The sequence below is a fragment of the Schistocerca serialis genome, chromosome 11, assembly GCF_023864345.2.
Source record: "Schistocerca serialis cubense isolate TAMUIC-IGC-003099 chromosome 11, iqSchSeri2.2, whole genome shotgun sequence".
In the NCBI taxonomy this organism is placed as follows: domain Eukaryota; kingdom Metazoa; phylum Arthropoda; class Insecta; order Orthoptera; family Acrididae; genus Schistocerca; species Schistocerca serialis.
In genome coordinates, this window is record NC_064648.1 from 194,815,605 (window position 1) to 194,827,979 (window position 12,375).

Here is a 12,375-nt window from a genome sequence, read left to right on the forward strand (position 1 = left end):
GTGGTAAGAATCTAACATTAAATGACATAAAAAACACAGAGGGTGCAATGCAAGCACTGAAAAAAATGTGGTGCAGAGCAAGAAATTCTGTACATTAAGTTTGGTAAATTCTGGTGATACTCTGGAATGCCATATTCATTTGATTATGGACTGGGAAGCACTTTCTCTTTTTGATTATCAGCTGTGATTGAAATTATTTGTATTTGTATGATCTGTGTTTAATTTTTAAGTGTCATATCACCTGGCCACTTATTTAACTAAAATCAGAGTTGATTTTATGTCAGGAGTACAAAATGAAAGTATGCCAGAGAAGACAGGCATACAAGGAGAATCAGATTTATTTTCTGTTGAAAGATTACAAACAAGTGTGGAAGTAAAGGAAATATGTGCAGATATCTGATTGAAGACTCTGGTATGCCTAAGAAGTGAGGAAAGCTTTCAAGTTATGATTTTCAGAGAGCTGTGCCATGACATAAATGTCTTATATATCTTTGTGTTTGTAGTAATAGTACCCAGATGTGTCTGGTGGTATTATAATCATTACTAGATAGATGGGGCTGGAATATGGAAAAGACAATAACCGAACAATCTGTGATACAGTACTACATAATGCTGCTGAAAATTATATAAATTGATAAAAAATAAGGGTTCTTCACAGAATTTGCAAAGAAAAGCACTAATCTAAAACACTAATATAAAAAGGGAGATGATGATAGGATTTATGTTTAGATGTCGCGGAATAACTTGCATGGTACTAGACAGATTGGCAGAGGATAAAAACTGTAGGGGAAGACAGATTGGAGTACATCCAACAAGTAATCGAGGATGTTGTGCATCAGTGCTACTGTGACTAGGGGAACCCACCATAAGTCTCTCTCTGATGATACAGTCAAAATGTGTCAGGGTAACAGAAGGGTAAAAATAAATGGGCACCTATTTTGGCATGGGTGCCAACACACAACAGCTTCCGTGGAAATACTCAAAGTTTAGACATGACTTCATCAGGCTACTAGCACAGTGGGCAACCAGATGCATTGTTGGCACAGGGGCTGAGAGCACAGTTTTAAAAAATTTTTGTCACATGTTTCAATATGTTTATTTTTCTTTTGTTGTTGCAAAATTATGTCACATCAGTATCTTCAGTGCCATTGTGATATATAATGGAGTTAATGGGAAAAGAAATTTAGATTTCCAAATCTTATTAAAAATAGATTTTATCATCACAATTGACACCGATTAACACCTTCCAGAAAACGGCTAGGAACAGTTTTCGTTTGTCTGCAGGAAGGTCATGACAAATTGGTTGTCAAGTATATTAATATTTAAGCCAATTAATGGAAGTAGATCTGAATGTGTGCACAACAGCCACAAGCCTGAGAAAGCTGATAAAGGAAACCTGTAATCAGTTTGTGGATAAAGTTTTGCAAAATTACGTAAAAATGGAGCCATTTCTGTAAATTATTGGCTTGTGTGGTGGAAGAAAGGCCCCTTCTTATATGGTGGACTTCTTCTCAATGAAGTTGGGATACTGGCATGTTCATTAAAATTAATTCCACCCAGGTTTATGGCATTAGGTGAACACTGCAATGTATAATTTTACTCACATGTGATGAATTACATTCGCCGATTATAGATATGCCCTACTCTCATCCCACAGCAAAGAGAAATCACAAATAGAAGTGATGGAATTAAAATTACATCTTAATCCCTAATCAGTTGCGGGCTCCAGCTTTTGAGAAAATGCTTTGATATGCATAGTTTACCACGAAATTATCGCCAGATCGTGAGGTTTTTTCCTACTACTATTCACACAAAAAATTATGGTTGTGGTATATATACATTCGCAAGTTGCTCATGGTGCTTCAAATTTTTATGCTTTTAATGTTTTTTATGAAGCACTACTTCTCATGAAGCATAAAAGTAAGATACAAAGCAAAAATTTCAGTAATGCCATTATATTTTGTGATGTCACAAAAAATATTGGCGTGATGTGTTTTCATGACAAATGAAAGAAAAACAAAACATCCAAACTGATTCGCACACACAGTGCAAAATTTCGAAACTGTGCTTTTAGTCTCCGTGTACCACCTCACTTGGTGTTACGATGCATGAGTGGACTGAAGAAGTTGCATTGAAAGTTAGATTATCATTTTCTCAAAAACTATTGAGTGTTGGTACCTAAGCCAAAAAAAGTGGCCCACTATTTTCACCCTTCCTTCATCATGGCAGTTGTCAACTATATCAGAAAGCAACCCATGGTGGGTCCCCTTGTGATGTGAAGAGGTTGACACAGGAGTGGAAGTCATGGTAGGCTATATCAAACTAGTCCGAAGTGTTCCTCCTCCACATGCAAAAAAATTCAAATGTCAATGTTATACATGTCAAATAGGAACTGTAAATGGATTCTAGTTGATTTTTGTGTTTGTTTTGTAGTTCATAGAGGATTCAAATGAAGCAGTATCAAGAACAAGCCTCAAAACTTGTAGATAACACATGCACTTTTTGAGAATCTTGTGCTATAGGTCCACTTGTACAGGATGTTGTAAGAAGAGTGTGACATTATAATATGTATTCCAGTTTTCATTCCATAAAATTACTAGGGTGGTAAAATGGGAGAGATTAGATGTGAATTTTAAAATTTTCCCGGCGAATTGACTGTTCAAACAAATTCCGGGCTTGCAGCCGGTCGTCGTTCAATACTTCGCACGATATTTCAACTGGGCACCCATCTAAAGACAGGGTGCCCATCTAAAGACAGTATTCAGCGAATATGGGTATTCCATCCGGCAGATTAACAGGGCACTAACAGTTAAAACTAAGAAGCAGGAAGTGAATGAAGAGGAGAACATGCCAGAACTATCTTTAGCTTTTCTTCCTTTCGTTGGCAACCCTTCGTTTAAAATAGCAAGAATCCTCCGAAAGTTTAAGGTAAAAGTGGTTTTCCGCCCACCATCGAAGATTGCGGACCTTGTGGGATCAGTTAAGGACAATCTGTTACTACGAAAGGCCGGAATTTACAAGATACCGTGCCAATGTGGTATGGCTTACATAGGTCAAACCACACACACCGTGAAAGAACGCTGCACTGAACATCAACGTTACACCCGCCTTTTGCAGCCAAGCAAGTCCGCTATTGCTGAACATTGTATTTCTACTGGACATTCAATGGAGAATGAGAAAACAATGATTTTGTCCACAGCAATGTCTTTCTGGGACTCCATTATTAAAGAATCCGTTGAAATACGACTGGCGGAAAATCTGTTAAACCGTGACAGTGGCTACCAGCTGGACAGTGCATGGAATCCCATCGTCTCCACGATTTGCTCAAATCGAAGACGACAGAGTGCGTCAACGGCCATGGCAAACAGCAACGCAGAGGGCGCCTGAGTTCCGCTATTCCACCAGCGAGGGCGCTGCCGGCGGGCAGTGTTTGTTCAACTATCAAGTTTTCGACGCATGTGCAGAATAGTTACAGTACGCTATATATTGCGGAGTGGAGGACGTTTTCGCCAGTCTGCGACAGCTCACCGCGAGAGATTAGATGTCATACGGATGCTTTGACACTTGTTTTTCGCCATTTCCATGGTTCCATGCCTGAACTACATAAATGTTTCTGAAATCTCTGGATGTTTCTACAATTGTCTTTGTGTTGCAGGAAAGTGGGAAATGACAGTTGTAATGGTACCAAAAATATCCTCTGCCACATCCTGTTAAGTTCTTTGTATAGCATAGATGTAGAAATTGAAGAAACTGGAGATTAATAGGTAGGATTGTGGACTGTAAATCACATATTTACTATGAGCCATATTTGGGAAATGTTCCGGGCGTTTAAGGAACCCATTTTTTTTTTTTCAGTATTTCTTAAGATGGGACAGTAGTCACAGTCAAAGGCTGCACAACAGTCTGAAGGACTGGTGGAAACCAAGAAAGATGCTGGGCATACTCAGGAGATGGACAGGCACAAGAACCTAGGTAGAAAAGCCAGAGAGATATTTAGTATATTTAAAACATTGAAGAGTCCAATGGTGAGTGTGTAGAATGACCATCCAGTGGGGCCCAGTGCCACGCTGATGGTCAAGTGAAATATTTCATTAAGCTTCAAATATACATCACGCCATTAGCATGATGAGGCACACATGTCCTATTCTGTTGACTCAAGCTGGCTATAGCCCAAAGGGAACAGGATTCTGCCCTGTCAAAGAGTTGCATACATACACATCCTGCATCGCTGACATCACACTGAATAACATCCAGCAGTTTGACAGTGCACTAAGGCCATGATGTCACTGGTGCTCTGCTCTTCTGCCGTCTCTGCATTCCACTGTGGAACTGCCTCAGGATCAGCTCATATGCATCACTGACACAAACAAAGACTGCCGTGCATGATATGTTACCCACTGCCCCCTGACAGGAGTCTGGTGACAGCAGGACAGACAGCAAGTCAGCAGTGCTGTGACAAGAACTCCCATAAGGAGACTAGTACAGAGGGCAGCTGGCTCAAACTGGTCTCGAACCCATGGTTGCAGCTGGTGGTGCCCAGTCGTCTTGTCATGTAGCATGGTCCTGGTATTGTAGAGGTGCTGCTGTTCTCTGAATGAAACTACCTCAAAATTCACAGCTATTTATGCAGATCCAAGGCACATTTCATGCATTATTAGCCAGCCCAGGTTACCTAACTCACAACATGGGGTCTTGCTGTGGTGTGGTCACACTGTCCTGCCTGCTCTGGATATTACTGTTGTGTGGTGCAGGTTTCACCAAGCTTGGCTAGCACAGCTCCAAAACCTTCTGTGTATATATTGTTAAAACCAATATGTTGTGACACTGCAGTTACTGGCTGGCAGCAGGTATCACAATGCTGCACAGTGGCTTTCTCACAAATTCCTAAAAGTTTAATTTAATACTAGGTAGTGACAATACATGACCCTCTCCCTAGGGGAGTACCAGCCCCTCAGGTCCTGCTCCAGTCCAGTTCCTCACCATGACTATCAGCATTGATTTACAATATATACATACTACCACAATTGTCGTCCTGCCCCGTTAGCTGAGTGCTCAGCGTGACGGAATGTCAATCCTAAGGTCCCGGGTTCAATTCCTGGCTGGGTCAGAGATTTTCTCCACTCAGGGACTGGGTGTTGTGTTGTCCTAATCATCATCATTTCATCCCCATTGACGCGCAGGTTGCCGAAGTGGCGATAAATCGAAAGACCTGCACCAGGCGAACAGTCTACCCGACGGGGGGCTTTAGCCACACGACATTTCATTTTACCACAATTGTATCAGTGTAGCAATTTTAAACACTTTACATTTACTACATAAAACTCTGCTTCCTTGTAAATCCTGCCCCCCACCCCCTCCATACCTCATTACTGGCCACCAACAGAAATTAATGCTTCCCTTCTGGCTGCCCTCTTTTTTTAGTTTATTCATCCTCCTAGACTGGCCTACACCTGGTAACTTCCACCCTAGGCACGCACTGTGTATCCTTTATGTTGAAATATATTTCTTTCTTTGTCCAGATTTCCTGTTATATCATTTAATGCCAGACCTGAGTGCCCACAAATCGATCCTGACTACCTCAGAAGCCAGACACCACAGTCTTCATCCCCCCACACATGTACCTCTTGTCCTTGCAACAACATTTCCTCCTGTGCTTCCCAGCAAACAGACTCCCAAAACTATCCTCATGAGTAACCCATGTATAGCACTGCCATTCACGGCATTTCAGCCAGAAGTCTCACTTATTCTTCTCCCTGTAGATCTCACAACAGACTGAATTCCACTTGAAATGCATGGTTTTCCACTAATTATGCTCTCCAAAAACAAATTCCCCCTGCCTGGTGGCACTGTATCATGTGAATTAAGCCTTAATGTTATTGCTCATGATTTAACTGGATTGTCTTGTACAACAGATGCTCCTCATGACAGATCAACATTGACAGCAGCTTTATGTCACTGAAGGTTTACTGTGGCATGATGTTCAGTCAGAACGTTTACTTCCATTCGCACATTGTACCCTTTACGCACTTCATACTCCTCATGTGCCTCAGACATCAGATGTACTATAAACAGCTCACTGCAGATGTCAGCTGCTTGTCCTGCAAGGTTTGACCCAGTGTTTGTGCTCATGTTACATTCTGAACTCCTGGCAGTCTTCAATAGGTTCAGCCCTGTCGACTTATCATTCACTCAACGAACTTGTCTCCTCTTCATTTTCCTCCATGCTTCCTGCTTCCAGGAAAGTATGTGTGCCTGTAATGTTTCTGCCACATCATCTGCAACACAACTAACAAGAACTTCTTGTGCATTGCCTGTAGGATCTCAAACAATAACATTGTCTGCAGTTTCACTCTGCACAATACAAAAATCACTGGCACATGCATTTTCCTCCACATGTGGTTCAGGTTCTCTGGCTTCAGTACAGCATTTAATACCAACCAACAGTGCAGATACTACTGTATTTAAATCATACATATTACTGTCCCCACACTTAATCACTTCATTCCTGCCTACACTCATTTCTGCCACCTCTGATTCCACAGTTCCAGTGGATATTGGAGCTGGTACTTTTGCATTACTTTCCTTTCCTTTTGTGTCGGAATTCTATGCCTCACATAACTCTCTGGGAACATGTATTATGTCGCCATCTACAACTAAATTAATCTTCCCACTCAATAGATTGTCAGCTCATCCATGACATTCTTTCCCCTGCTCCTCTACCTTTCAGGTCCCCCCTCCCACCCCTCTGCTTCTTCTCTTTCCCTTTCTTTCATTTTCCTCATAATCAACATATTCATCACTTTTTGAGACCCATTTTCAACCAACCATTCATATGCTCTCTCCACAACTTTTCTATACTCCAGAGTTTCATGATAAGCTATTTCCTTGTTCTAAGTGTCAAGTGCTTCTAATCTCTTAGACAACTCCACCTTCTCCAATCATAACTTATCTACTTCATCTCTTAAAATTCTCAGTTTCTCCTGTGTTCTAACCCCTGACGAATTGAAAACTCTGCTCCCTGTGCTTCTGACCACAGCATGATTACCTCTTATTTATTGTACAAGCACAAATGGGAAGAGAAATATTTAAACACATTACTGTCCAGTACTTCCCACTACTTTACATGGTTAAATATTGAGTTATATTCTTTACACTGCACAAAAAAATCCAATTATGAGAACAATTAATTGTAACACTATCTTATTACTCCTTACTATATTTAATCAATCTTGATTGAGTGGCTGCTCATAACTACTACACATCAAAATGATGACTAAACTTAGCTTCACCTCCTGAATCACTATTCATGGTTCACAACAGGTTTACTACTAGACAATGAACCACTCATCTTGCTTGTGATGCTCATATTGCACATGCCAACCTGGTGAAAACTAACACATATATTTATACCACCTCAAAATATCATGTGTGTTCATCTGAAACATATTGAACTTACATGCACAAATCTGGCCGTGGCAGAATCTACTGACTTGCCAAGACCTCACAGTCAAACAAAACAAAACAAAAGACTGCACTCACCACACCATGTGTCAGCAAAAATGCACCTCCCCAGTAGTCAAGTCATATTTTTGATCAATGGATGGCAGTTGTAGGCACTGTCTGGTATCACCAAACATCATCATAATGAGCTCAAACATCCCAATCCCTGCACTACTTAAGAGCCACTGAGGTGAGTGTGTGGAATGTTGGGCAGGTTGTTGAGAGAAATATTTTATTAGACTTCAAATATACATCGCATTGTTAGCAAGGTGGGGCAGACAATGCCCCACTCTGGTGACCTGACTGGTAATAGCTTACAGGAGGTTGGCTACCATCCTAGTGAGGAAATTCATGCATACATGCCCTGCATTTCCAACATAAGGCCGAGCAGCAGCCAACAGTCTGGCAGTGGGCCAATCAGTAATGCTCTGCTGCTTCTGCTGTCACTTCATTGCATTGCAGAACAGCTGCACTCAGTGATTCAGGTTCACATCCATTGCAGATGTGTATGAAGACTGCCATGCATGACACATGACCCATTGCCCCTGCAGGAGTCTGCTGACAGTAGGCACTGATGGTGGTGTTACTGCATTCTGAATGAATCTGTCTCAAAATTCACAGCTATTTATGTGGCTCTGAGGTGCATTTGTTTCATTATTAGCCAGCCCCTGGTCACTTAGCTTACAGCATGAGTCTTTCCCAGGTGCTGTGAAATCATCCTTCCTGCATGTGCCATTACCACTGCACAGTGAAGAATTCATCAAGCATGGATAGTCCAGCTTGTGATCGTTTTGCATTTGTATTCTTATATCCTGTATGTCGCCACACTACACTTACCAGCCAATGGTGGCTAATGCAACACTTCATGGTGGCATTCTTCCAAATTCCTACAAGTTTCACTTACAACTAGATTGTGACACTACAATACGTGACACTACAATACATAGAGGTTTGTGACAAGGTTCTGCTTTTTGCCAAGAGTGTTCAACACAGTAAATGGAAAATTAACAGAAATAGTCAAGGTGTCAACTTGAGTGAGAGATTCTGTGTGTGGGTAAATGGCATAAGGTCACAACCATAGCAAAGTCCAAAGCTGAGGTGTTGACATGTGGTAAGTTCATAGCCTACCATGCAAGTGAAGTTTGCCTGGAGAGCAACACTAAGAAAACAGACGTGGTGGTTCTTTCTTGAGGAGTGGTGCATGTTTGGAATTTGTTATTTACTAGCCTAGAGAAGTTTTCAACAAGTTATAGATGAATGTAAAGCAATGCATCATTAGTACATCCAGAATATTGTGAAAGTGTGAAAAATATTGTGAATTTGTGCACCATCTCCATCAATGTTAAAATTGAGACGTTACCAGTGTCGATTTGGAGAACAGCGTTCTCGCAGATCATGAAGGTAGATGATGAGAAATTTTATTTCTGCAGCTCAAAATCTGTGGGTTATTTGGTCCAGCACAGAAATCTGTGATGTCTGGACAGAAGAAAAGTCTGAAAATTATGTGACAACATATTGTTAGAAGAAACGTATCTCTCATGCCAGAACACACTCCAGAGACAGCTGTGAGCATGCGAGTGCATTAACTTGATAAACCCAGCAGCAATAAACAGGCAGGCAAGGTCATTAAATATCTAGGACAAGGTGGTATGTGAGTGGATAGAAGAGAGCACAACACTATGACTGTAGCCAAACTGTGAAATTGGCAGTTGAAGGTAGAGGTCATTAAATACCTTGAAGTATGCTGCATCAGAGAAAACACTGTCTGATTCTCTGTAAAGATTGTAGTGCAGTGGAGCACAGGGTGAAATCAGGAGACTGTATGTTGATAAAATAGCTGCTCATCAAATTAAATTTTTAAAATTTCTGAGTGTATAAGTGATAAGAATCTCTGAAAAGTTGAATAAAATTCATTAAAAATAAATATTGATAATGTGGAATATGTACACAAGTGTATCAGCAGTTTAATTTGAAAGATTGTTTCCTTTTTTTTAGCTTCTTGGCGATCCATTGGGAATCTCTTGGCCCACTGATTATATCAAGGAGGATCCCAAACTTAATTCAGAAGTGGATGAAACCGAGAATATTGTAAGCACTCACTTTTCTGATTTTGCATGTTGTTAATTGTTCAGTTTAAAGGTTATATTGTAGTGTAATAGGAACAGACTGTGAGTTTTAACACTGTTATTAATTTTCCAGTATTCTTGTACTACTCCACTTGATTTGCATTATCATCTATTATTTACTGATTGTTCTGAACAGCATTTGAGCAGGACTTGTAACAGTATGTTTAATTCTTTTTTCAGTGAAGCTTCTTTATATCAAGCATTTACTTAATGCACAAGTGAGATGGATGCTCTAAATTCATGTGCAGTAGAAATGTAAAACCTGTTAGTATAGGTCATTTAAGGAATATTTCCCTTTTCAATAAGTTTTGATTAATACAATGCAGAAGAATCCATTCAACTTTTATCATTTTCAGTGAATTTGTGGCAAAAATTTTCACAGGTGGGAGATCTATTAAAAGTGATAATATTTGTATGTGATACATCACACTTTATAAACTGGTCTCAGTCTATTTATAATGTGGATACTTCTGTGGTAAGTGCTGACTTACATAAATATTTGTCAGTCACAGAAAAACTCACAGTGTTGGACTTCTGGTAAATGATTCTGCACATGTGTGGCGTCAGTATTGGAATCTTGCAGGGCCAAACAAGAAGAATTATCTTCTTGGTGTGTACTGTGACTTTGATAAAGGATTTGCATGTTTAAAGCATGAAATTGTACTTGGTAAACTAAAATTTGTGATATTAATGTTTTTCCTGTTGCACAATAGAAAACAGATGGTCAGATTGATAAACTTCTCACAGGAGTAAAACCAAAGTAATATTGGGCATTATAAAGCAGAGAACTGCACAAGGTTAGGCACTGGACCCACTCTTGTTCACAATGTTCACAAATAAAATTTACAATGGCTGTAAAGTACCCTTAAGACACAGAAGTGTCTGGTGATTGTGCAAGCATACCTGTCAAGAGGCCAAACTTCATAATGGTAGGCATAGCCCATGTGATATATAATAGAGTGCAGCTGACTGTCATGGGAAAATTGGTTCCTACTTCGCATTTACTCTTTCCGCACAACCATTTATTTTTCAGGCTTTATTTTGTTGTGTATTCATGGCATAGTCACCTCTCTGTTGTGTTATGTGATTTTGTTGATTGTAATGGAAGTTTTATGTTACTTTGGCATTAGTGAGGAAGAAAGTGGTAAAAACAGCTCCCTCATCATCTAGTGAATGAAATTAAATGGTTAAATGGTTTGATGTTGGGATCAAGGAGTTTCATTGACTTTCATGATTTTTGTATGATTAGGAATTGTAATTTTCAGTTGTTTGAATTTCTCAGAAGTTTTGGTGACATTGTGCATAAATACATACGTGCTTCTAGCTGGAAGACTGTGTTCCACAGTAAAGTTCCTACTGTTATGTGTGATGGTGAGTTTGCTCTAAAGTTGGAACATGGAAGTGGATTTGTAAGGGCACATGATTTGAAGGTCATAAAATCAGTTTTAGAAATATTGTTTTTTGAAATATTGCTTATGGCTGTGTAAGTGTGTGCCATCCTGTTGTTGCTCAGCAAAATGGAGTCACCAGACTGTTTATGGTTGGTATTTGTTATGTAGAGAAATTTGTTCTGTTATGCTGAATATATAGGTAATTTAGATGTGTACATATTTTCCATAAGATTAAAACATCTTTGGGAATGATTAAGTATCATTAACTGGAAGTGGATGGAAGAAAGTTGGTGATCAAGATTAGCAGGTTCTTGAAAAGAAGTCAGTGCACTGATTATGAATGAAGGTAAGAAGAATAATACAAGGACATTGCAGTAGGCAACTGAAAAACATGGTGACTGTGGGAATGTTTATATTATGATAAATGGGCAGTTATGAGGATCAAGGAGAGGACACTTACAGTTGAATACACTACTGGCCATTAAAATTGCTACACCATGAAGGTGACACGCTACAGATGCAAAAATTAACCGACAGGAAGAAGATGCTGTGATATGCAAATGATTAGCTTTTCAGAGCAATCACACAAGGTTGGCGCTGGTGGCGACACCTACAATGTGGTGACGTGAGGAAAGTTTCCAACCGATTTCTCATACACAAACAGCAGTTGACCGGCGTTGCCTGGTGAAACGTTGCTGTGATGCCTTGTGTAAGGAGGAGAAATGCATACCATCAAGTTTCTGACTTTGATAAAGGTCTGATTGTAGCCTATTGTGATTGCAGTTTATCGTATCACGACATTGCTGCTCGCGTTGGTCAAGATCCAATGACTGTTAGCAGAATATGGAGTCAGTGGGTTCAGGAGGGTAATACGGAACACTGTGCTGGATCCGAGTGGCCTCATAGCAGTCGAGATGACAGGCACCTTATCAGCATGGCTGTAATGGATTGTGCAGCCACGTCTCGATCCCTGAGTCAACAGATGGGGACGTTTGCAAGACGACAACCATCTGCACGAACAGTTCGACGATGTTTGCAGCAGCATGGACTATCAGCTCGGAGGCCATGGCTACGGTTACCCTTGATGCTGCATCACAGACAGAAGTGCCTGCAGTGGTGTACTCAATGATGAACCTGGGTGCACGAATGGCAAAACGTCATTTTTTTGGATGAATCCAGGTTCTGTTTACAGCATCATGATGGTCACATCAGTGTTTGGCGACATCGCGGTGAACGCACATTGGCACATTGGAAGCGTGTATTTGTCATCGCCATACTGGCGTATCTCCTGGTGTGATGGTATGGGATGCCATTGGTTATGCGTCTCGGTCACCTCTTGTTCGCATTGACGGCACTTT

General features: G+C 40.4%; 1 protein-coding gene across 1 annotated transcript in view; it reads left to right on the forward strand.

The window, feature by feature from the left end:
- LOC126426646 (uncharacterized) overlaps window positions 1–12,375 on the forward strand; it is a 144,097-nt gene that overhangs the window by 100,914 nt on the left and 30,808 nt on the right. Inside the window, exon 5 of the mRNA XM_050088532.1 lies at window positions 9,496–9,588. Coding sequence (XP_049944489.1) covers window positions 9,496–9,588 — 93 coding nt within the window. The remainder of the gene's footprint in view (window positions 1–9,495; window positions 9,589–12,375) is intronic.